The 27,315-nt window shown below is 40.4% G+C and overlaps 1 protein-coding gene across 1 annotated transcript in view; it reads left to right on the top strand.

Annotated features, from left to right (window-relative positions):
• The window catches only part of LGR6 (leucine rich repeat containing G protein-coupled receptor 6), a 170,938-nt gene that overhangs the window by 57,007 nt on the left and 86,616 nt on the right, over positions 1-27,315 (top strand). The window contains exons 3-4 of the mRNA XM_089518559.1: positions 7,427-7,498; positions 20,840-20,911. Of these exons, the coding sequence (XP_089374685.1) occupies positions 7,427-7,498; positions 20,840-20,911 (144 nt within the window). The remainder of the gene's footprint in view (positions 1-7,426; positions 7,499-20,839; positions 20,912-27,315) is intronic.

Here is a 27,315-nt window from a genome sequence, read left to right as displayed (position 1 = left end):
CACATGGAGAAAAGGAAAACAGGCTTGCTATCTCAATCCAATAGAGCTTGGGACTCATCCTCTTTTTCCTGAGCTATTCTGGTTTGACCTAAGTTGCATCTACACTACAGATGTAATACAATTAATACAAATAATACAAAGTTTCTTCTTTCCTATTGAAGTTGTTTATGCCAACAACTATCAAGTCAGAATGCACAGGGAAGCCATTGAAATCCACAGGCACCTGGACAACTTCAACAAGAAAGAAGAAATCCTGAAAGTAAACAAAGTTTGGCTACCAGTCCTGAAGAACACCAAAATCAAGACCCAGCACATGCAAATGAACAGCATTCAGGGTCAGGGGGTTTCCCAGCAAACAATGGATTCCTAATTAAATAGACACAAATCCTCCCCACATATCCTCCCACCCTGAGGCCTTGCCACTCACCAACAGGCCAACACAGAGATTAACATGTAAATCACATCCTCTCAATCAAGGGTCACACAATATATATACTGCATATACCTCTGTGCCACTATTCTCTGAAGATGCTAACCACAGATGCAGGCAAAACATCAGGAATAAATTCTTCTAAAACACAGCCAAATAGCCTGAAAAACCTAAAAAACCTAAGAATTAATACAATTTGACACCACTTTAACTGCCTATGCTTAAATTTTTAAATTTAGAAGAATAAATTCTTCTAAAACACAGCCATATAGCCTGAAAAATCTACAAAAAACCTAAGAATTAATACAATTTGACACCACTTTAACTGCCTATGCTGACTAGGGCTTTTGGGAAGAACACCTCAGCAATGTTTGGAGAGCCACATATTTCCCATCCTTACCCTTAAGAAATAAAATATGATGTTTTTGCAAGAAGGTGATACAGTGGTGTGGGACTGGGAGCTATGTCATGTATTGTGAATGATGACAAAGACATTATCCCATACATATAACATGCAATTATATTCTGAACAGAGCTCCCAGTTATAGATGGACTCACTGATGGAAATTCCATTTTTACAGCAAGAAAATAATTGTATCAGTCTTCTGGGAAAATGTGATACTCATGCAACCAAAGAGTAACCTAAAGGAAAGAACTTCTGTGCCTCGTTAAATAAATAAGGAACTGTGCATTTATTTCTTGGTGTAAAAAGGAGAGACAGAGTCTCAGGATGTGTAAAAAGAATTTCTCAAAATAGCCCAACACGTTTTGGCCAAAAAAATAATAATTCTGTGGCTTTCTTCAACTGTTCAAGGAAGAGAAAAAAAGTTGAGGGAACTGGGCATGTTCAGCCTGGTGAAAATAATACTGAGAGGTGACATAATTGCACTCTTCAAACATCTAAAGGTCTGTCACAGAGTGGAGGAGCAGGTTTGTTCTCTGCTGCCTCAGAGGATAGGGCCACATCTAATGGTTTTAATTTACAGTAAGATATATTTTGATTGAGCATTAGAAGGAACATCATGACAATAAGAACTGTTCAACAATGGATCTCTAGGGACTACCATATTGTAGCTATACAGTGAACCCTTCACATTCTCTGGAGTTACAGGCACAGGACCCCTATGAAAGCAGGAAAAAACTATAAATAAAAAAGCTTCTCTTTTTTTACCTAAGACATCACCTCTCTGGGAATCTCTAGGACCTCCAAGGCAACTCTCTGGTCAACATCTGCTGGAAGCTGCCCATAAGATTGCACTGGAGTACCTACAAATGCTTAGAAAAGTGTTCTCTCTGGGAATCTTTAGATCCCCCAGCATCACCTTTGGCAGAGGTTGACCACAGAGTTCCACTAGAAGACCTAGAGATTCCTAGAGAAAACATATTAGACAAATTCACTAATAATCAAATCTGCAAAAGTCAAAGCCACAAATATGGAGGTCCAACTGTATTTCCAAAAATGGCAATAGCAAACTACCTTTGAGTATCTTTGACTAAGAAAACTACTATGAAATTCTTGAGAATACCATAAGTCCACAGGCAACTTGAAGAGTCATACACACATAAAGATCATCCTAAACATAACAGCTTGGCATCAGGCAAGCAACATGTGAAAAATCTGAACTTTATGATGTTTTGCAAAAATAACATTGTTATGCTCTTCTCATCCCAAGTAATACAATATGGGTAACATGGGCACAGTACAGACCGTGTAAATGCGCCATGCTGGTGCCGATTTTAGGGTTAGGGACCCTAACATGGTGTGTACACGGCCACCACCGTTGTTACATAAGCGCCGCACGGCATCCACATGTTGGCCCTGAGGCTCAAAAAGAACACTTTTTTCTGGGTTCTTTTTCCTCCGCATGGTTTGGTGGCTGTGGCTTCCCTCAGGAGGAAATTAGGCCACCGGCAGGCTGGCCTTTTCAGGCAGTCTGTTCCATGTCATTGTTACATGCTCTGAAGTTCTGAATATTTCAAGCTAACCTGTCCATCAGCCTAGTACCACCTATTCCAGTTGACAGCAGCTCTCCAAACCCAAAAATGGAGTTCTCAGATCAAGACTGGCATCAAAGGTTGTCATTTTCTGGCAGATGCTGAGACTTTACTCCCAAATTTTGTTGTGCACCACTCTTGTCATTTTCTCATCCATCTACTTAGAAAGACAAACAGTAAAATCCACAGGGAAATGCTACAGCCACCACTGCCTGCTCATTTGTCTGCTGTACTGTTCTGCAGATAGTATTGAAGACAGGAACCAGAAGCAGAGGGTGAGAGTATACACACAAACAGGAATTTTCTGCTGCACAAGGAGGCAAAATAAAATAAAATTATTAAAAATAAGTTCATATATATACTCTGAAAGGATGAGTTAACAATGACTAACCAAGAAACATATGTTGGGGTTGTGGTGGATGGCTCAATGAAAGCATTAACCAAATGTGTGGCAACTGACGACAACAAATTCCATGTTAAGGATTATTAAGAATTTGTTTATATAAATCTGTGGTGCAACCACATGTGGAATCCTGTGTACATCTCTGGTCACCACATCTCTAAAAGGATTTTGCTGAGTAGGAGGGGATGCAGAAAGGGGAAAATAAAATAATCAAGAGGCTGAAAAAAAACTTTTCTATGTAAGGAAAATTTAGGTTGTTTGGGCCTTTTTAATTTAGATGAAACATAACTACTGGGTAACTCTAAAAGGGAACGTGATAGAGATGTACAAAAACAGCCACAATGTAAGGAAAGTTCTTTTCTCATAATATTAGAACCTGAAGGCATTTGGTGAAGCCAAATGGTACAAGATTCAGGACAGACCAAAGGAAGTATTTCTTCACACAGCATGTAATTAAATCATGGAATTTGATGCCACAAGCTGCAATAACAGCCACCAAAAGATGGCTTTAAAGGGGGATTACACAAATTGATGGGGGATAAGATTATAATGGCTGCTAATATTATAAATATATGCTGCCTGCAGTATCAGAGGCAGTATGCCACAAATATCAGTCACTTGGTAACAAGAGTGAAAGAGTTCTCTTTTCCTCATATGCTACTTATGAATTTTCTGTAGACATCTTTTTGGCTGACATGGGAAACAAGACATTGTATTTATTCATTTATTTAGAATATTTATACCTGCTCTTCAGCCACAAAGGCACTCAGAGCAGCTTACAAATTTTTAATGCTGTACTAGATTGCCCTTTGGTCTGATCCAGCATAGACATTCTCATGTAATGATGAGACATCTGAACTAGTTGGTCCCATAAAGGGACCATTTTACCATCTTTGTGAGCCAAGTCATGCTTTACTTTTCTGACATGGAGACTAATATTAGCATCAAAGAAGGTTTGTAAAACATAATGTGCCTGTTAAAATGTCAGCCAAAAACCATTATATGAATCATCTTTCCAAACCGTAACCATACAACAAAAGAGAACACTTCAGTTTTCTACCAGAAACACTGAAACACCAACAAATCCCAAAAATTAAGAACCAATTCATATACGTGCACTACATTTGATTTCTTGTCAAAGGTATGAACTGATTGCACCAGAAAGTATTATGTTTCGCATGATTCATGCATGCGAGTCATCACCTGACACTGCATTCATCAAATTATTCCATCTAAGAGCCTGCCTTAACTCTTTGAGAAGAATCAAAGGGAGCCCTGTGATCCTGCTTTCTTAGATACATAATGAAATTGACCTTGAGCAGCCTCACCTGAGGGGTTTATATACCTTATTTCATAACTGGCAAGACAGCACACCAAAACATACTAAAGGCAAGCTTATGTTCACTATGAGAAAATCTGATCCAAATGTTGCCCCACTCCCCTCAGCTTTTGGCTTTAGCAAGCACTAGCAAGTACATTTTTATACCTCTTATCAATTCACTTACGCACTCCCTAAGCAGTTTAATATGCGTACACCAATTGCCCCTAATAAGCTGGGTACTCATTTTAGCCACCTCAGAAGGATGCCAGGCTAAGCCGACCGTGAGCCCCTGGCTGCTATTGAATTCACAACCCTGTGGTTTGTGAGTGAGTTCCTAGAGTACTGGCATTTAACCACTGCATAGTCAACATGCCGACTATATCTTTCTTTATTATTTCAAGTTCAGAGAAGGGTGACCAATATGGTAAGGGCGCAGAAAACATGTCCTTTGAGGAACGGCTGAGAGAACTGGGAATATTTGGTTGGAGAGGACTGAGAGGTGATATGATAGCCATTTTAATGTCTGAAGGAATGCTATGTTGAAGACTGAGCAAGCTTGTTTTCATTTGCTCCAAGAACAGGACACAAACCAATGGATATGAATTTCAAGAAAAGAGGTGCCACCAAAATATTAGGAAAAACTTCCTGGCAGTAAGAGTTGTTCCACAGCAGAATAGACTGCCTCAGGGGGTTGTGAATTCTCTTTCTATGGAAATCTTTAAACAGAGGTTGGATGATTATCTCTTGAGTGTACTTTGATGATGTGCCTACATAGTAGGGCTTGGACATTGTGGCTGTTATAAAATATTATAACTCAGTTTTCAATTTAGGATAAACATTCCAAAGTCACTATTAGTGAAACTATTACAAATCAAACAAATTTAATACAGCATATTTAAAAAGGAAAATAACATAAAAGACCCTGGTCTCCCAGTGTTCTCCTCCAACATTCAAAGCACTACACCACACTGGTTCTTTAAAGAAAAACTATAATATTAAAGTTTTTGGGCAAACAAAAATTGTTGACCAAACAGAATGAGAAGGTTACCAGGTGCCTGAAAGTTAATCAGAGGGGCACCAGGCAAATCTCAAATAGCTTGCTAAGTAACTGGGGTGACACCATTCCAAAGGTACAACTCAAAGGTCAGTTTACAAAGAGAGGAGGTTATAATAGTGCAGTCTTATGTATATCTACCCCACAGTAAATCTCAGTAGGTTACATAGAGCATATTCCTAAGCAAGCATGCATAGAATTGCAGCCTAAAATGGCCAGTGAGGCAGAGTAGTGATGGAGGAGCATCATGAGCTCACATTGCAACCTTGGAAGCTGAGAAAAATACCCCTAAGTTGTAATGTCCATGTTTCAATTAAACCATCAAAAAAGGAGTGCAAGAGTAATGTCCATGTATCACTTAAATCATCAAAAGCAGGGGTGAACTGAGGGCAGCCTGAAACTTGATCCAACCCATTTTGAAGAGTAAGATCCTTGTTCCTCTCTTATGTGTGTGTGTGTGGGGGGGGGGGGTCAATTTCTGGAAGCCTGTATGAGTGGTAGTCTTGTCATAAAATCAGAAGTAGAATTTCAGAAACCAGGATTTCCCTTTTCACATTCGGGGGCATTGTGTAGCCCATAGTGGCCCTGGGGGTGATATAAATTGCCCCTAAACCCTTTAAGGCTTTCACCTTTGAGCATATAAATTTGGCTGGTGGGAAAAAGCAGCCAGAGTTATGTTTGTGAGAAAGTTGTAGTTTTGCCAAGATACTGGCAGAGGCAGATTTTGCTGTTTGATGATAAACAGCGGGAATGCAATGGGGGTGGCACCATGTGCACAAAATGCTATTGTGACTCAGGAGGATACACAAGGCTAAATAGTCTGTGATTAATGATAGGGAACTGAAACCAGTGTTGACAGCTTTGCTGGCAGAGCTGCTTGCTCCTGTTGGCTTGTGGTGCAAGCATATGCATCTGACACACACCTAAAGCTCCTTCCCCCAAAGGGCAAGGAGAACAAAACAAACTTTCCATGTATATGTCATTATATACATGAAAGTCCCCAGTGCTGACTCCAGAGCTGCTCCCTGCCTTTCAAGTGTAATTCCACCGCTGGCTGTATGCAGAGAGGTAAGTATCAGAGCACTACTTCTCATCCATGTGCTACCAAAAATGTGTTTGGTGGGAGTACAAATCCCAGAATCCACCCAGACAGACTAGCCATTGTCCAAAAAAGTAACTTCTCCAAGCTCTGTGCCCAGCCATATCATAATATTTAAACATGGAAGCTGCGATCCTGGGATTTAACTTTTCTATAATCCCCTTTCAAGCCTTCTTTTGTCACTGTTTATCAAATTGTACAAAAATGTACAATGATATGAATTTGTGCTTTAAGTAAAACAAAATAAAAATAAGCACCAGTTCCAGGAAGAGGAATAACACACTTGCATGTAGTGTCTAGATCAAAGGAAGTAATAGTGCCACTCTATTCTGCTTTGGTCAGCCCTCATCTGGAATACTGTGTCCGCTTCTGGGCACCACAGTTCAAGAAAGATAATGACAAGCTGGAGTGTGTCCAAAGGACAGCAGAACTGGAGTTCATCCTCAAACGACAATCCCTTAACAATGGATTAAACAGGGACAATGGCTTCTTGACTCATTGCACACATTTCAACACTATCTGACCCCATCCTCAGGGGGGCATCCTACACTCGTCTATTTTCTTCACCTACAGGCTAGTTTCCATTGCCAGACTGGACCTAGCACTTCATACAGTGCTTTTGTTCACAAATGACCATTGTTAAAACTGGGCTTGCTACTTCATTTCCACACATATAGGCTATTTTACAAAGCTTTTGTTTACAAATGACTATCGTTAAGACTGGGTTCACCACTTCATTACACAAAAGATTTGGAATTTGCATTGACATTCTCTCTAACCAAGAGCATATATACAGTAGCGCCTGCATCATACGCGGCTTTCAGCATATGCTGAAAGCCACCCAGGGAGAAGGGGCAGCGCATCTCAGGCACGCGCACACCGCCATGCCGCCACATGCACGAGCCCCATTCATTTAAAGGTGAGCTATAAATATGGCAAAACAAATAAAGTCTACCATAGCTTTATGCAGTTGTATAAATTATTTCCTCCTGAAATGACTTTTGCTTCCCCCCACAAAACTATATCTGATAAACAGGTGTGGCAAAATACTCCAAGTCATCACAAAAGTCCCTATTGGATTTTCTATAGATATTGTCTTGACTTTCTATCTTTGTTTATTGCAGGCGCCTATCTGGAAATCAGCTCTCTAGGATCCCAAGGGAAGCATTTTCTGGCCTCTACAATTTAAAGATTTTGTAAGTTGCAATTTCTTCAGTGCAGCAGCTGCTGCTGTGCTACAGTGTTTACTCTAGACATGTATTTGAGTTCTTAGTTTTAGTTCATCAGAGATCTCCATGTACATGTAATTCTTATGATCTTACTTCTCTTGTGGTGTGTATATGTCAGGACTTACCTCAGAGACAAACATAACTATTATCACAGGGATGTTATTAAATATTCTTAGTATTAGTATTTGTCAAGCTGGCCTGTGGGGATTCCCATCTGAAAAGATGAGAGATGTTCAGTTTTCTAAATAAATGTTGGGACCCTAATACTTCACTGGAATTCCATGGTTTCCACTTTTGTGAGTTTGGTTGCTTGCCTGATCTTCAGTCAACATATTTCAAGTTATTCCCTCTTTTCAGTTTTTTTTAAATTGTGAGTGGTTTAACTAAGTTGAACAAACTATTAAAAATTGTTCCTCTATTCCATCTGAGGCTCCAGTCCCCATTATAAAGTCAGCAGGAGCTGAGACTTTTTGCTGTCATTCATTCTTTAAATGTCAGTTGCAGAAACATTGAGCATAAAGATATTTCTACTGTATTTGTGCACCTTCAAGTCATTTCTGACTTATGGAGACCCTAAGGTGGGGTATCATGGATTTTTCTTGACAATGATTCTTCAGAAGGGAGTTGCCTTTACCTTCCTTTGTGTTTGAGAGAATGTGACTTGCTCAAAGTCACCCAGCAGGTTTCCATGGCTGAGCAGGGATTCAAATCCTGGTTTCTAGAATCATAGTCCAGTATAAATGCTGCACCATGCTGGCTCATCTCTCTACACCATGCTGGCTCATCTCAAACCACTATACCATGATGGCTTATCTCTTTACTATACAAAGAAAAAGTCCCTATGCTTCTTGCCATTGGTTTCAGTTGCATCCCACATAATCGCTAATGGTAACATCTCTTGTGATCTCCTGACTTTCACTCTTGACTGCATTTGTAGCAGGAATGAATAGACCAGGGATGAATAGACAACAGTATCAGAGGAACTAGAGCAGTTCTAGTGTGTGTAGGGGTTGCCATGTTCTGTTCTGAAGTGAAAGCTAGATATTGCAGCACCCAGGAGAGCTCCTAGTGCTCAAACAAATGCTGAGGCCAGAATAAACACTTTTGAACTTCATTCCTGAATCTCCATCTCAGATTCTAGCACTTCCTTTAAAAAGTAGAAAACCTTAAAGGGGCATGTCACTCCTCCATTTTTCTGATACTGGGATCACCTTGGATCCTGGTGTTATAACTCAAATGGATAATAGATGCCTTGGTGATCTCTTTGCTGGTCCAGTGTATCAGAAGGCCACATATAAGGGTCCAGGCTCAAAGGTACTGAAGGTCCCTGATATTAGGTTCAGGCTTGGTTATCTCTGGTTTCACAGTGATACTTGGCCCAGTGCCTCCTTCACTGATGCTACTGCTTCCTCAGCCTCTGAGTCCCCAGCTGTGCTCCATTGTATTGGCAAGAGCTCCTAATATATCCTAGGCTGATATTTCCATTAAATCCAGCTGCTTCATAGGGTTTATGCTAATCCAGAATCAGTAAAGTGGCATTGAACATATGTAGCTACAAACCTGCCATCTCTCATTCTTTGTTGCAGCTCTGTCCCTGGTATTTGCCCTGCACTGAGACTTATAGAGCAGTCCTCCCAATACTGATCAGCTGAACTGGAGACTTCTTTCTCTGGTCACATGTGGTCACCGTCTTAAGAAATGTATCACCAGATGGTAAAGCAGGATTATTTTTATTTGTCTCTATTTAGTCATGACATTTCATCATGAATGGTTCCTGTAGGTGTTTGTTTAGGTGCTCAGTTCTTCATCTTACCTCTTTCCAAGAGATATTTTACAATCCCTTCTCTCCTGCAATAAACATTTCAGTCCTGAGGGCATGTTTGCAACCCAACCGCAATGTGAAATTGCCGTAGCTGACAAAGTTTATATGAAGAAGCAGGTAGTAACCTGCTCCCAGGATTAGAGAGTGCAGTGCTGTTTACTAGGCCTTCTAAAGAATCCTGCCCTAAATCCCTGGGTTTAGAGATGAGTTGCTGCTTTATCCACAGTCTTCATTAGGCACAGAATCAAAGAAACCAAGAAAACCACAGCAAACCCACCCTATTTCAACAAGGGCAACTCTATGCTCAGAGAACTCATGGGCTTTGAAAGCCTCTTTTCATCAGTTTACATTGGAGCACTTCCCATTGAAATAGCTTAAAATGCCAGAGGTATGCAGGTTTTACTCAAACTAAAATAACACCTCCTACAGGTGATAATGGTAGTGACAAAAACTATCACAGGCTTTGGAAAGAACCACTGCTTATGTGTTTCTCCTAATGCTGGAAGGCATACTATCCAAGGGGGATAATAAGGATGGAATATCATGCTGGGAAATCCTCCAAAGGACTCCTGTGGGCAAGTGATGAAGAAGAAATCAAGTTTCATCCCATTTGAGGACATGCAAATTAGGCATCTGTTTCAATAAAAGGATTAACCAGAGGTAGCTTTCACCTCAAGGTGAGAGATTCATAATTTGAAGAGTAGTAAGTATGCATAATAATTAACCAATTTTAGTTACTATTTACTAATAATTAAGATGCAAAAGGGATCATATTTCCAAAGAAATATCTGGGTGATACTCATTATGGGTTCTTATCATTCAAATAGTCTGAACATCCTTTACCTTGCTTCATGAATGATCAGGATTATTGTGAGATCAAGATCCTATTTAACAGGAGGGGAAAACTTTGCCACTCTGTTTCTGTAGACAAAAGCAATGGCCACAGAAGCAGAAAGAGAAAAAGCGAGAGAGGACTTGCAGGCCATTCTGGGGATGTTCTGAAATACGTTCCAGATGTGGCATGGGCATAGGATTGTGCCCATGTCCTGATGCACTGCATGAATTGAGAAAAGTTTCACATAAGGGGGTATTGGATATCTCTTTACGCAGGTGTCTAGTACATTGGCATAAACAGGAATTACACCAGTATAACTATCCAAGAGGATTACAGCTAAGATGTGCTATCAAAAGGACTGTATTCTCCTTGGGAGAGTTCATTGCCCAGCTAGGAAAATAAGAAGTTACTTTTTGTTTACGCCCAAGGCTCACTGGGGTATGATATGAAGGAACTGCAGCATGGTTATCCTTGGATCAAAAGATGTTGCTGTGTTGCTTATGTTGTTTATATTTTTATTATTTCATTTATGCTGAGTTCAGCTAACATCATATTAAATTAAGATGAATTTAAAAAACTAAAGCCATAATATCAACAGAAACAATAAAGTAGAAATAGCCAGCCAACTCATAAAATTGCCTGCCTCTCTCTCTCTCTCTCCATATATATATATATGAATATTTGTACTTGAAGCCAAAAATTAAAATGATGTCTGTGTTGAAGTAAAGTGGAACATGTTTTTGCAACAGGATGGAGGATGCAGTCAGGGAAATAGCACCCCTTCTTCATTCTAATGCCTGAAGCCAACTGGAAGTGATAGGACAGAGACAAATGTCACTGGGGACTTGTTAGAATGGAACTTGAAAATCCACCAGAAAACAGTTGTGGAAAAACTTGTGCTTTCATCAGACCCAATGTGCTCCAAGCAAAGAATGCAAATTAAAATCTAGAAAACTGAGTGTAGCTCCAGCATGTAACAACTTCTAACACAGTTCTTTCATTGAGCTGTCCTGCACTTTTGGGTGCCCTTCCCTCACCTATTCACCTTAAATTTGAACAATAAGGGCTCAAGCTGCCCAGAACCTAGTTTAAATGCAAGAACTAGGCTTGAAACATGTGATATGAAAAACACTAATAAAAATTATATATATATATATATATATAGAGAGAGAGAGAGAGAGAGAGAGAGAGAGAGAGAGAGAGAGAAACATGTGATATGCAGGATTATATTTTTAAAAATCAGGTTTGAATCATGTCTAATAGCCAACTAGCCATCTGTCCTGAAAGTTCTCTTTGTTATTATACTCATTTCTGAACAGGTTTATTACTTGGTACTAGAGCAAGGGCACTCTACACATGGCCAAAGGCACTTACTAATTCACATCTTCCAGGACTCATTTTGCTATTGTAAAGAGATTCAAGACCTGCAATCTCAAAACAATATTATTATTAGCCTACTTATATATATACTGTACAATGCAGAGAAGGTCTTTCGAGTCAAAAAAGGTGACATCTAGATGGGCTTCTACAGTCTGGATTGTAGTGGAATACAATCAGTCAGTATCTTCAAGAACTCCAGAACTGATTCCCATAAAGGCAACTATAGTCACCCCTCTGTTTCCGCAGGGAATCTGTCTCCGCGCCCCCCGCCCCCCCGCAAAAACAGAAACTTGCATATATTCAAGCCCCATTGGCTTGAATGATGGGCGTGCGTGCCATTTTAGCCAATGGGGCTTGCCTCTCCATGAGTAATTGAGACCGTGGACTTCAAATCTGCGAAAATGGAGGGGCGACTAAAGTTAATAAATAAGACATCACTTTCTGGTTAATGGTTCCTGAGTTCTGTCAATTCAGAGAAGTTTGCAATTACTAGATAATGCTGGTCAAATACACTCTTCAGTACAAATAAGGCAGGTATGTTATAGAAACTTCATTATCACTGTGTAGAAAGTGTTTGAATTTTTTTGTACAATGTTAAGAAAAAAATAAAACTAACAATGATGCTCAATGATAAATCGGAGTAACAATTTCAAAGGAAATGGGAAAAAATCAACAACGTTTGGGACCTAGCCTAAAAGGGCAAGGAACCCTATTTAGACATATATAAGGACCAGCAATATTGAAAGGAAGATGTATAAGAATGACACTAAAATTAGAGATAAATATGAAACAATGATGTATTTATAACTAACAACATATATATTGTACAAAGAAGAATACGTTAATTTAAATATATATATATATATATATATATATATATATATATATATGTAACAAATGTAAAGGAGGGGAAGCTTTGAATGGAAAGGTGAAATCAACTTCCTCTGGTATAGTTGTTTAATTTCTTTTTTAAGTGAACTTGCTTTTACTCTTCTCTGCTACAACCATAAGATGATACCTGAGTTCTTAGTGATGAAGGAAGAGAAAACTCTGAATATTATAAGAATGTTGTATTCTAATGAAATAAAAAAGAAGAAACAAAAGAAAACTGAAGGACTTCAGAGTTGCTGAGAAGGGACCAAAAGAAAATCATATTTATAGACTGTGTTGACTGAGTTTACTGAAGTTGGGTCTAAACAACAGGTACAGTGGGTTTACTCACGTTGAGTCTAAACAACAGGATTCAGGACTACTCTTCCCATTGTCCTCCTTACTCTTTCCTTCTCATAAAGACTGAGGAGAACAATGGGAAGAGTAGTCCTGAATCATGTTGTTTAGACTCAACTTGAGTAAACCCACTGTACCTGTTGTTTAGACCCAACTTCAGTAAACCCACTGGGATCAGTTGTTGAATGCAGAGTTAATACATAGGTCAATCCTATTAAATTAACATGTCTGTTCTAGTTGGGGCTAACAATAGATCTGAGGCCAAGGGTTGATTTACACTATGCTGTGAATCACATTCACCAATATTCTATACCACCACCCCTTTTCTTTCTCATTCATTTCAGCAGTAGTGGGACTTAAAATTAAGTTCATTTTATGTGACCAAAATATTCAACCTTTAGGCTGAACATTCCATACAAAATTTTCAGCATGGGAAAAGATTTAAATGTGTCCTCCATCACATATAATTTATTCTTCATATACATCCAGTGTCATCTCAGTGGTTCACCGTGCAAACCCATTCACCCCCATATTTTAAAAGTGCCAGTTTTGAAGGAACCCAGGTATCCTGCTGAACATGCTGCTGTAGTAATTTTTTCCCTGTAAACACACAGTCTGGGGGATATATTGTTTGGAGATGACTACAACTAGAGACAATTACCACAGAAAACTGCAAACTCATCTCCTAAACTGATGAACAGCATTAGATGGAATCTTTTGCATGAGAAGAATTATAATGATGTTTGGACAGTGAAGCTGCAGCAACATCTCTTTCGCTAAAGGGGAGCAGAAAGAAAGTGCAACTCAGGCAGAGTGGTAGAGAAGCATGACAACTCTGGGTGTAAGATGAGAATGTTTTTATTACAGAAGGCATGTAAGGAAGGAGTCACTGAGATAGGATTCACAGAGTGCCAGTCAATTAGGCTGGAGAAGCTGCTTTAGATGTGGGGGCTGTGTGGGAAAGCATTCCTATGACTAAATGAATAGCTTTCCCCCAGAAGGCATGGGGAAGCACATGAATCGATGCTGTCTCTTTAAATCTCTCCCTGGAGTGGCGGATGAGCAGCCCTTGATCTATACCTCTTTCCCTTTCATCTTGCTCAATCATTAAAACCAAAGAGAGTGAATAATCACACAGAGGTATTCTCAGAGAGAAGTGATCATCTCCAGAGCCCTGCCCCAGTTCTATTGCACATACACAAACACACACATACAAACCAAGGCACACAACACAAGGAACAGCACCCCTAGCCCCACTGGTCCTTCCTGTCATATACATGTGACATATGAACCCAAATGCAAGAGATGGTACCAGTCATCGAAGAATGGTAGATACAGGCAGCCTATGTTTCTCAACCCTTTCCTTTGAATCAGGGAGAGTGCAGCTCTGTCCAGGCTGAATGTCACTCATCTGAATGGAGGAACCACCTACTAATAATGACTAAGGCCTGTTACAGACAGCCAAAATAAAGCTGCTTCGAGTCACAGTGGAGGTATGGTGTTTCAATGATGCATGTGTCCTAAGAGTCCAGAAGTTGCACCAAAGCCACGCTCCAGCCCTAAGGACTGGAGCGTGGCTTTGGTGTGGCTTCTGGACTCTTAGGACGCATGCATCATTGAAACACACTACCTCCACTGTGACTCGAAGCAGCTTTATTTTGGCTGTCTGTAACAGGCCTAACTTGTCTGGAATGTGTTTCAGTTTGTTAACCCTCATCCATATGGTTCCTGTAGTGAAGCACAGCAGGTGATGCATTAGAGAGCCAGTGAGGCGTATTGATTTGACTCTGGACTCTGGAAGACCAGATAGATGTTAAATTGACTCTGGAAGACCAGATGATCAGCTATGGAAATCCACTGGGTGACCTTGGGCAGATCAGCCTAAGAAGAAGGCAATAGGAACCCTCCTTTAAATAAGTCTTACCAAGAAAATTGTGAGATTTCCAGCAGTCAGAGCCAAGTTGAAGGCACAGAAAAATAAGAAGTGTTGATCCAGCATACCTTTTGCCTTAGTAGGAGCAAATGGAAAGGAAAAATGGAAACATGATGACTTTCCCACATGATCATATCTGACTTCCTGCATTATTGACTATGATCCTATCGGGGACATGCCAAACTGGAAAGCAAAACATGGGTTTAAAGTCATTAAACTATTTTCATTTCCTGCAACTCCTGCAACCCACCTTTTGAGAAACATGGAGCAAGAAATTGCTAATTTCCTGTAGAAGGGATCATTCTTTCTATCCTTCATGGAATCTCCTATGTTGCTATTAATAAGGCTTAAGTTAGGCACCATCCCTTTGGTCTTTTGACTGAAAGTCTTCATTGACTTTGGCGGGTTACAGACTGCCAAAAAATACGTATGGAATACGTATTAGGGTTAGGAAGGGGCAGTGCTTCCGCACCCCCCTAACCCTAGTACGTATTCCATACGTACAACATGGCGGCGCCCCTTCCACATGGGGGCCGCCATGTTTACGTATCGGACGCATAGCGTCCAGACGTGTAGCGGCGCCTATGACGTCGCGAATGCGCCAGCGGCGCCTCGCGACATCACAGAGGCGCCGCAAGAAGGAGCTCCATTTTGGAGCTACTTTTTTGCTCTGCGCGGGAGCTGTGTGGTGTGGCTGCTGCGGCTCCCGCACGGAGCAAATGGCGGTGGTGGCAGACCGCCTCAAAGCGGCAGTCTATAACCCGCCTCTGTTTCTGGCTTCTTGCCCACCAGCTTGAATCACAGAGAGGGAACTTGTCTGATGTCCCACCCTCATGAATACTTTTGACAAAGGCATATATTGAAAGTGTTCAGTTACCTGTCAAAGAATTTGTTAAGTTTATTTGTATTGCATGCATTTACCTTCTGGGCAGTTGTGGTGGTGGTGGTGATGATGATGATGATATCACATGCAACAACTATGTTTTTATGAATTATAAAAACCACTGTATGGTGCATTTTAGGATGCATTTATAGCAGGATGTTCCAGCAGGTGCTTCTTATATTCTATAAATAACAGATCTCTGAAACTACATTTTCCCCTCAGTTTGGATGTTCTTTAATTTGAGAAGTGGTGGCTTTTTTGTCCTCTGTTGTTGTTTTTTACAAAGGGGAGGAAGAAAGCCAGCATCCTGCAGACCAGCACAGTCCACGTTGTGCTTTCGGTGTTTACTTGGGTAAATTAAAACACCTATCATTAGTGTGAGATGTTTACTGAAAGAAGTAAGACTGGCAGGCTACTCCCAGAGTAAACTGCACCATGTCCACTGAACCCTATGATTAGAGCCATTGTTCCAGAACAAGAGGGAAGAACTGCCTGGCCCCACACAGTGTAACTTACTTCTCCCTTTTGTCTGTGATGGCTGTCACTCTGGCTGCTCTTCAGATGCTGCAAGTGTATACAGATGGTGCAATAAGAAAATATGCGCAAGTGGCAAGGCTGGTTAATTGTATCTTCTTTCTTTTCTCCCCATTTACCAGAGGAAACTCTTATTGTGGTTGCAGCAGCCCAAATACTGTGCACTTTTACAAGAAGGTTTGGTTGAAATGTTGCCACAACATATCAGACTTTGCTTGTTATAAGATCTTTCATTTCACTGTCCCCTTTTCCGTTGTGTTTCACAACAACCTATGAATGAGGTGGTCAGGTGGACAGCATTGTGAAGTTGCAAATCACATGCTGTGATGATTCCAAGTAATAAGATTTATTATTATTATTATTATTCCTGAGCTTTACATTTCAAAATGTTAAACTGGACGCTGTTAATAATTCTTGTTATAAAGCATATTCATAATGTAGGGATTTTCAACTATATTATTGGATAGGCCTTGAAGACTTTAGTGTTTGTAATACCAGGCAGATCAAGGAGAGTATGTCTGTCATGATTTTCCTATCCGGAAGAGCTACACAGAAAGTTGGCTGTGGGCTTATCCAGAAAAAAAAAGGGGGAGGGGAATCCTAGAAGTAATGAGACTTTTTTGTTTTTCTTGTTTCTTTTTTTTAAAAATTTACCTGCATATTCATGGTTTTGCATCTAAACGTTTTTTGAAATATTCCTTCAAACCCCCCCCCCAATGTTCTTCCTCCTTTCCTATTACTGATCATGTGTCACATCTAGACTCATTTTGTTATCTTCTGGTGTTTGACTTTCACCAATTTCCACTGAGCCCTTTTTAATTATTATTTGAGAGTTATAGTCAAAATGTTATGGGGCTTTAGCAATATTACACTAGTTAAACATTAGGATAACTTTCTTTTAGTGCTAGCATTCTTCTTTCCCTAGCTTTATATCTGTTGAACTGGGTTCTGTGCAGGGAAATGCTGTGTTTCTTGGGGTTAATTATAACTGGAGTGGGAATGAAGAATTCTTGATAATGCAGGGAGTTCCCTGGGAATATTTCAAGATGGGGAAAAATTTGGATTTATATAGAATGTCTTTTTAAGTTAGCCACGTGTCAAGAGATTTCCATCTGCCCATACATGTCTCTTGCAGTGAAACCCTGGAATTTTCCTATACATCTTCTTTTTAATCTTCCCCCATACTCGTAATAGAGATCTCTTAATTGTATGATGAGAAAATTCATTATGAACCTCTGCTTTATCATACCAGACGTATGTGTGCCACCTGAATCTATTATGAAACCTTCTCCATTCGGGAACTTAGAATTCTCAAGGGTGATCCATTCCATGATCCAATTTAATACATTCGCTTGGTAATATAGGTTCAGGTCAGGCACCCTTCCCTCCCCCTCCTCTTTTTGTGGTGTTATGGTCTTCCAATTTACTTGTGGCTTTTTATTGTTCCAAATAAAGGTTTTTATATCCTTCCTCCATTCTTTCAGAGGGTTATAGCTGTTCAAATTTGTATAGTTTGAAATAAAAAGTTCATCTTGGGCAAGACCATCATTTTGATAGCTTCTATTAGACCGGATAGTGAAAACTGTAATTTATTCCAGGTAGCTAAGTCTTTTTTCATTGCCTTCCATTTAACTGTATAATTGTTATCAAAGAGATCTGTATTTTTATTTGTCGGCCATATTCCTAGGCATTTAACCTTCTTTTTAATCTGACATTCTGATATTTTTTTCCATCAGCCACTCCTCTTTCGCTAATAGATTTTTTGTTATAATCAATGTCTTGCTCCTGTTGATTTTAAAGTCAGATATTTTCCCAAAATCATCTATGATGTTAAATAATTTCTCAATTTGATTACAAGGTTCATCCAAAATAATGACAAGTGAAGGCCTTCAATTAGTATTCAAATCCTTTAATCTTTGTACCACTAATTTCTTTTTCCATCCTTATTTTGTTCACCAGAACTTCTAAAACAGTTATAAAAAACAAAGGGGAAAGGGGACAACCCTGTCAGGTTCCTTTTAATATTTCAAACTTCTTTGTCTTTTTCCCGTTTACAATTAGTTGTGCCTGTTGATTTTCATATATCTTTTTAACCCAAGTGACAAAGTTGTCCTTGACTAGCATTCTCTTCAGTATTTCCAGCATTCAAGTCCAATTAACATTATCAAAGGCCTTCCCCACATCTGGCAGATGCATGATTTTTTTATATCACAAAGAATGGCTGGTATCTTGTTAGTGAAACAGGTACAGGTACAGAGATACATGCTTTACCTTTGTACATATCCTACCTGAGTGGGAAGCAAGAAATATTCCTTAGCCCAGCCTTTCTCAAACTTTCACCATGTAGAAACCTCTGAATGAATTTTCAGGTCTCAGGGAACCCCTGCGTAAAAATCATTAGATCTATAGCTCAAAAAGAAGAAGAATAAGAAGCTCTCCCCCTCCACCCCAAATCACAAACTCTTGCAGAGGACCTTGGTTGAAAAACCTTGCTCTTGGCTCTTACACCCCTTCCAAAATCATCACCACTCCTAGCAAGGTCTTTTGGGGCTTTTATATCCCTGCTGTAAGGGAGCAGGGAAAGGATAAAATGACTGGACAGCAGGAATAGCTTCCCATTCCCCTGCAGTCTACTGGAGAGGGAGGCAAATGAACAATTACAAACAGTAGTAATAATAATAATAATAATTTATTTATATTCTTCCTTGTCCCAGGGGAATCAAGGCAGATTACAACAATTATAGCAATAAAACATCAAGAACAAAATTACAAAATAATTACAATATAAAATAAAATAATTATAAAATTATTGTAATGTTTCTGTAACAGTAATGATTACAAACATGCAAAAGCATGAAGGCATCCTGAGAAATTCAATGCCCTGTTCCTAATAAAGGGGCTTGTGGCCTCACAAAGGATTCGAGGCAAACTAATAATAATAATAAAATTTTATTTGTATCCTGCCCCTCTGAGAACTATCGGGATGGCTAACAAAGTTAAAAATACATCATATATAAAATCCCTGGTGCCCTCCCCTCCTTAAAAAAGTATTAAATCCAATGCAGAATTTAAAAACAAACAAACAAACAAACAAAAAAGCATACAAGTTAAAAATTGACCAGAAGGTCAACAACATCAATCAGCAAACAATCAATGGGAGCGACAGTATCTTATTCCCAGACGTTTTTCTGAGGCCAAGTTCTCTATTTTGGGAAGGCCTGCTGGAAGAGATCCGTCTTAACAGCCTTTTTAAAGCAGTCTAAGGATGTAAGTAGACAGATCTCATCCGGCAGGCCATTCCACAGTCTGAAACTTGTCTTGCTAATGGAATTTAAAGTTTATTTCCTGGACTGAGTATCACAGTACTTACATGACCAGGAGGAGGAGAGGCCCACCTGCATGAATACCCTTCCATATCATCTGAACCGAGAACAACCACAACATACAATCATAGAAGAGACCGCAAGGGCCATCCAGTCCAACCCACTGCCATGCAGGAAATCCAAATCAAAGCATCCCCGACAGATGGCCATCCAGCCTCCGTTTGAAGACCTCCAAGGAGGGAGACTCCACTACACTCTGAGGGAATGTGTTCCACTGTCGAACAGCCCTTACTGTCAGGAAGTTCCTCCTAATGTTGAGGTGGAATCTCTTTTCCTGCAGCTTGCATCCATTGCTCCGGGTCCTAGTCTCTGGAGCAGCAGAAAACAAGCTTGCTCCCTCCTCAATATGACATCCCTTCAAATATTTAAACAGGGCTATCATGTCACCTCTTAACCTTCTTTTCTCCAGGCTAAACATGCCCGGCTCCCTAAGGCGTTCCTCATAGGGCATGGTTTCCAGACCCTTCACCATTTTAGTCACCCTCCTTTGGACACGCTCCAGTTTCTCAACGTCTTTTTCTTGACCAAATGCAGAGCTGTGACTAACATCATCAATTTTGTCTCTTTCTTTCTCCTTTATTTTTAACACTTTTGCCTGATGAAGAAGAAAATGGAATTTTGAAGGCTATAATGTGCATTTTGGTCTGCCCGTTAAAATTATCACAGTTTTGTGGATTTGGGATGATACTGTACTTTGTTATACGGCCCACACAGGTACCTCTGGATACGTTTACAAACAGTAGGTTATTTTGTAGAAGCTCTTCCTTGGTATACCACTGCCTTCAGAGTTAGGTGTTTCAAAGCTCTGCATGATCCAAGTGGAGTATATGCATTCTTATTGCAGAAGTTACATAGATAGAAGCAGCTAAAACGAATGAGTGTCTTCACTTTGTCTGTTGGTAGGGCTGGTCCTGCCAGATGGCCTCTTCCCTGCACTCAGTCATGCACAGATGACCCAGACAGTAACTTAGATATAGATAAAACATAAAGAGATGCTGCCAGGCAATGCTGAGAAACCCAGGTGCACTTGTAGAAGACTTAACACTGCAAAAGTGCCTTGTGAGTCAATTTTACATTTCTGCCTGATGCATTTCACAATTTATGTTAGCCCGGAAATCTGTGTTGTCAGAACACATGAACCTGGAAATATTATTTCCTGTCCTATATTATTCAGCACTATGGCACTTATTAACAGACAGTTTAGTTCTTCAGATAGTATCTGTATTCTAAAATCCTGTATAAGGAAAAATGACTATGTATTCCATAGTGTTTACCTCTCTCTCTCTCTCTCTCTCTTTCCCCAAATTATAGGATGTTACAGAACAATCAGCTAAGTCGGATTCCAGCAGAGGCTTTGCGGGATCTTCCAAACCTCCAGTCACTGTAAGTTCTTATAGACTGTCATTGCAAGCTGTGGAAACTCTTAAGCAAGTGATTTTCAGCATTTGGATAGAAATCCAGCAGTATAGTCTTAGGAATGTGAAGGGCATTCTTTCAACCCCATATGACATAAGATATCTGAAATTTTTGAAACTGGAGGTTGGTTTTCCCACAATTACACATTTTTTGTAAAGGCTTTTTGAAGGCAGCCTTGTCTTGTAGCACCTTGGTATTGTCTGCCTCTCCTTATCATAATCCCTTTCTGCATAGTTTTGCTCCATTCCCTTCTTTGAAAAAGGAAACAATGCTGTATTTGAGTTGTAGGAAGTTCAAAATAAGGACTGGGGAGGGGACATTAGGTAAAGTTATCACTGATTTCTGTTACAGATTTCTCTAACATATGGAGTAGAATTTGGATAAGAAATCATAAATGTAATTATTTGTGGACTATAGACAATTTCAGATGAAGCATAAATAGTTTATAAAGAAATAAATTACCTATTTGTATGGAGCACAATCACACAATATAAGAACACAGTAATGAACACACAACAATCACTGGTATTTAGTTAGATAGTAACCTGTTTGTTTTAGAATAAATTTAGAATTTAGAATAAATTTTCAAATATATTCCACACCATAGCATTCCCATGTCAGCATATGTTAAAGCAGAAATTTTTTTAAATCCAATATAAAATAAACAAAAACACAGTGTATTTAAAACAACCATAAAGCTTACAGTAATTAAAATCAGAGGCATAATATCATAAAATGCACAGTTCTCACTGTCATGAAATGCTAGAGGAATTCTGAGTGAATGACCAGATTGGTGTAAGAGAAGCCTGTCCAGCAGATATTCAAGCACAAGATCCAGAGCAAATGGTGGGTTATTTAAAAGTGGGTTAAGGGAGGGATGACCCAGATTTGCTGCAGGAGTACCCTTCCCACATGTGGTCAGTCCACAGCCAAATTGGACCTTTGGACCTGAGTCATCTGTACAGGGTGAGGTGAGGGTTGGAGGGACCAGCAGCAAATGGCCCATATGGACAGGCCCCTAATCTCTGGCATATCTCTCTGATATCAACTTTAGTAAGACAAGAAGCAAAAAAGGAGCATTAATTTAATATAGTTGAAAAGTTAGCCGCAGCCACAGCCGCAGCCACAGCAAGGCAAGAGGTTGGTTCATTGGGGGAGGGGGTAAGCTGAAGCTACACCAACTACTTGTGGCTTTCTGGGTTCAAACAGTGCATGCTTTCTGCCTGTTATTTTGAATTGCATTTTAGTAATTTCCATGCTTGTAACATTATTATTATTATTATTATTATTATTATTACTTGCCCTGGGTGTTCTGTGTGCAAAATCCCCTCTCAGCACCTTGTGCTTTTCTGGGTTGAGACAGTGCATGCTTTCTGCCTGTTATTTTGAATTGCATTTTAGTAGTTTCCATGCTTGTAACTATTATTATTATTATTATTATTATTATTATTATTATTATTCACTTGTCCTGGGTGTTCTATGTGCAAAATCCCCTCTCAATGAGAAAGAGGAGGAGGAGGAGGAGGAGAAAGAGGAGGTCTGCTGTAACAATGATAGTGGTGGTGATGATGATGATGATATCAGTCAGTTTCTGAGACATGCACTCACTCTTTCTGAAGGTGAGACAGTGTGACTTTCCAAAGTGCATTTCTGTGTATTTTTGGTGCATTTATTGCTGAAAGGTCTGCTGTAACAATGATAGTAGTGATGATGATGATGATGATGATGATGATGATGATGATGATGATGATGATGCTTTGGTGGAAGCTCTGCCCCCGGCGTGTGGCTCCACCCCCGTAGGGTGGAAGCTCCACCCCTGGCATGTGGCTCCGCCCCGGAGGGTGGAAGCTCCACCCCCAGCTTCGGCCCCCCAGTTGTCTGAGGGACAGCAACCTGGCCCCCAACTCAAAAAGGTTGCTTACCCCTGGTCTAATAAAACAGAAATAGTTTTTTTGTGGGTTTTTCGGGCTATGTAGCCATGTTCTAGAAGAGTTTATTCCTGACATTTCACTGGCCATGGATGGCGGCCATGAAAGCCTTCAACTTCACAAAACAGAGAAACATTCCTGATATGAGTATGAACATCTTATGAATTATGTGTCCATGTGTGTGTCTGCAAAAGTACTGAATTTTCAATATTTGGTGTTTATGTTAAACTGCAGGGTAGCATTATTATTATTATTATTATTATTATTATTTACTTAAAAACACTTCACTCTGGCACATAGCTTGAGAACCTCTTAAGGGGAACCATTTAATGAAACATTAGGATGAACCTGGGTGTTAGTTTGTTTTTTCAGTAGAATCCTGATTCAAATACCAAAGGTTAACTAATTTAATGTGCTGAAGTCTTACTTCTAATGTAACAAATGTGATTTTTAGGTGTTATTTGTTTAGAATATTTATATTCCAGCCAAAAGGCCTCCCAGAGTAGCTTACAAATCATGTGCTGATATGTGTATGCTACATGAGTCATAGAATCGCATAGAATACCTAAAGTACCTGGGTTGGTGCAAACTCTATTACCATTTGAGTCAGGGAGCAAACATACACCCACACATTTGAAGAAAAGAAAGAGAAGTGGCAGCAACAGCTGGTTGGCTACTGGAGGAAGAAGATGGAGTTTTGACCAGCTTCTGGCCCTACTGCTTGAGTGGCCAAATTCCCCAGGGAGAAGAAAGGTTCAGCAGACCAGGAAAATTTTACTCCCAGGATGAAGGAAATAGAGGTAGCAACAGCTGCTGTTGCTGCTCTCAGCAGGTGACTCTGCTGTATAGGGCCAGCTTGGAATATTGCTATTTATTTGATTTGCTACCACTCCTAGAAAGCCTGGCCACTGGTAGCAGTCGGACTGTGGTTGTCATGCCTCTGCCCTCTTCTTTGGGGAGAGGAATGGACTCTGAGACAGCTCTATAAAGTTCTGTTAATCTCCACAGCAGCAAAGGCCCTGCCAAAATGAGACGGAAGTGGCAAATTTGCCATTGGCAATGCCTTGCCATCTTAACATCTGGCTCACTGAAGCTGTGCCTGCCAAGCTCATGGATCCCGCCATGAATCAGATGAGCATCTTTCAGGATGGGTGCAACTTTGTATTCCTGAATAGCAAGAATCATAGAATCATAGAATCATAGAATCGTAGAGTTGGAAGAGACCACTAGGGCCATCCAGTCCAACCCCCTGCCATGCAGGAAGTCCAAATCAAAGCATCCCTGACAGATGGCCATCCAGCCTCTGTTTAAAGACCTCCAAGGAAGGAGACTCTATCACCTTCCGAGGAAGTGCATTCCACTGTCGAACAGCCCTTACTGTCAGGAAGTTCCTCCTAATGTTCAGGTGGAATCTCTTTTCCTGTATCTTGCATCCATTGTTCCGGGTCCTGTTCTCTGGAGCAGCAGAAAACAAGCTTGCTCCCTCCTCAATATGACATCCTTTCAAATATTTAAACAGGGCTATCATATCACCTCTTAACCTTGTTTTCTCCAGGCTAAACATCCCCAGCTCCCTAAGTCGTTCCTCATAGGGCATGGTCTCCAGACCCTTCACCATTTTTGTCGCCCTCCTTTGGACACGCTCCAGTTTCTCAATGTCCTTTTTGAATTGTGGCGCCCAGAACTGGACACAATATTCTAGGTGGGGCCTGACCAAAGCAGAATAGAGTGGCACTATTACTTCTCTTGATCTAGACACTATACTTCTATTGATGCAGCCTAAAATAGCATTGGCCTTTTTAGCTGCCGCATCACACTGTTCACTCATGTTCAACTTGTGGTCTACTTGGACTCCTAGATCCCTTTCACACGTAGTTTCATTCAGCCAGGTGTCACCCATCCTATATCTGTGCATTTTATTTTTCCGCCCTAAGTGCAATTCCTTACATTTCTCTGTGTTGAATTTACAGCCTCCTAGGTGTCCATGCAGGTGTAGGTGACCTTTGTGTGTTCTTTCCAGCTCAAAACTTCTGTTAATGCTTCCAAGTCTGTTGTGTCAAGAGCAAGAATGCAAAGATGAGAGTATCATATTTGCAGATAGTCCTTGTTTATAACATTTGGGTATAATGGCTACTACGGTCAGCCCTTCATATATGCAAGGGTTCCAGTCCAGACCAACTCACCCACCCTCCACAGATGCCAAAAACCACAGAACCTGAAGTCCTGTTGGTTTTAATGGTAGCACTTTGTATGTACAGCAGTGGCAATGCGGCTGTGTCCACATGCTGCCATTGGGGTGAGTAGGGTAGGGCCATCTGCGGATGCTCAAATCAATGGATGACAAACCCATGGTTAGCGAGAGTGGACTGTAACATTATCAGAACTGTTGCAAGTGCCCAGGCCATGGAGGGCAACTTACTGTCTGCCTACCTAAGGATACAGCTGCAGACATTTCTGGTATCAAAGAATATTTTCAGACTTCGATATATACGAGAACTGCCGCCATGTGGTGTGCTGTCTGTACCTATGGATGGACCAACCAAACATGACATCCTTTGTGCAATTACATCTCCTGAAATTACTGGGACATCTACAGGTACCACGGGCTTCTAAAAATACAAATAAATGAGCACAGCAGTAGAGAAAATAAAGCCTGAACTTAACTGGAAGCCAAGATGACTAAAATGAGTAGTTTGGACATATCATAAGAAGCCATGGCTCATTAGAAAAGACAATAATACTTGGAAACATAGAAGGCAATAGGAAAAAAGGAAGACCACATTACAAGCAGGTAGACTCAATGAAGAAAGCAATGGCCTTAAATCTGCAAGACCTGAGTCTTGATAACAGGGTGGCTTAGAGATCTCTCATTCGTAGGCCTGCCATAAGTCAAACTTGATCTGACAGCAATTAACAACAACAGTCAACTGGAGGCAATCTAAATGTGGACCAGCCCACAGATACATTTTACATGATAAACAGTTACCCACCATCTCCTGTTTCTTTGCTGCATCCTCCTCCTGAATAAAAGAGAATCTACAGCTCCTCTGTTCTTCTCTCAACAGTGTCAATTTTCCTCCTAAATCCAGATTTAATAGAGAAAAAACACTCTTTGAGAGCTCATTGCCCTCATTAAGTCTAATCAGACTAGTGGTTATTAGGATAAATTAGGTCTGATTTGAGAGAGATGAAAAGTTGTTGAGTAAACGGTTTCCTCCTTAGCAGGCTGCTTTATAAGTTAAGGTAGATCTAAAGCTAAATAAATAAAGCTAAGCTGATTTCATCAAGGCTGCCAATACTTCTTTATTTACAATGGTCTTATGCCAAATATCTTTCTATTATTTCTATATCTTCTCAGGAATGGTCATTATACTTCAGGAAAGACTAGCTTCTGTGTGAAAGCCTCCCCCCACTTTCAGTATCTATGAGTAATTTCCCATAAGTCTAAGTTTATTGCCAACTTGGAACATCTATATATCACTACAAATGATCTCTAAATATTACAAGTTTTGTGGGGATCTGAGTAGCTTGTTTATATTGCCCAGAGGCTGCGGTTTTTCCATTTGCCCTGAGTTATAGGACTCGTATGTAATTTCACAGAATGGTAACTGACTGCCTAAAAATCAAGCAGCACTTCATAAAGCATTCATCACTGATGTGGGAATTAGAAGGCTTGCAGGTTGGGGGCAAGGGCAGGTAGATGACACAAAGAAGAATTGTACAGTGTCGCCTTCAGTGTTCCTTTGCATAATGTTCCTGTGTTCAAAGTGACCAAAAATATTCCTTCCTTCATTTATGCTTTAGTGTGTCAAATCAGCAGAGGGAAAGTCAACTCTGACTTGAACTCCAAAGCATCAAATTAAAAATAATGCTAATGTTTTAAAATCTTACACATCTGAGGCAGTGATTCCCAAAGTGGTCGGTACACCCCGCCCCGGGGGTAATGGAAGGATCCAGGGGGGTAGTGAGGTAGAAAGCAGGCAGTAGGGAGGCAGTGAGGGGGAAAGGGGGCAGCGGGGGGTGGGGGGCTTCAGTCAAAGTATTGGTGTGCAGGAAAGACAAGAGGAACCAGCGGCCTTTAGGACCATAGTGGGGATGAAAATTGCATTAAACTTCTTTTCAGGGTCCCTAGAAAACCACCACACAGTCTTGCTGATCATTTTGAGTAGTGCTGTCTCCCGCTCTTTGCCTGCCCATATGAGCTCACTCCCTTACTGGCATCTTTCGCTAGTAGTGGCAATTAAGAAACTTGTGCAAGGCCTGGGCACAGGGCATCACTTCTGTGGCTCAGAGTGGCACCATTTTGGGGGAGACTAGGGAGTTTATCAGACACGAGTTTTTGGCGATTTTTCCTGCCTATCGCACAATGTTAGCGTCACCAACGTTGTGCAATAAGGTGAAAGCACAATGTTCTTCCAGACGCCATTCATTTCTATGGGAGCC

Source organism: Sceloporus occidentalis, unplaced genomic scaffold, assembly GCF_023333645.1.
Source record: "Sceloporus occidentalis isolate IW3139 unplaced genomic scaffold, rSceOcc1.0.p SCAF_3, whole genome shotgun sequence".
NCBI lineage: Eukaryota > Metazoa > Chordata > Lepidosauria > Squamata > Phrynosomatidae > Sceloporus > Sceloporus occidentalis.
Note: the sequence above shows the minus strand (reverse complement) of the source record. Positions and strands in the feature narration are given on the sequence as shown.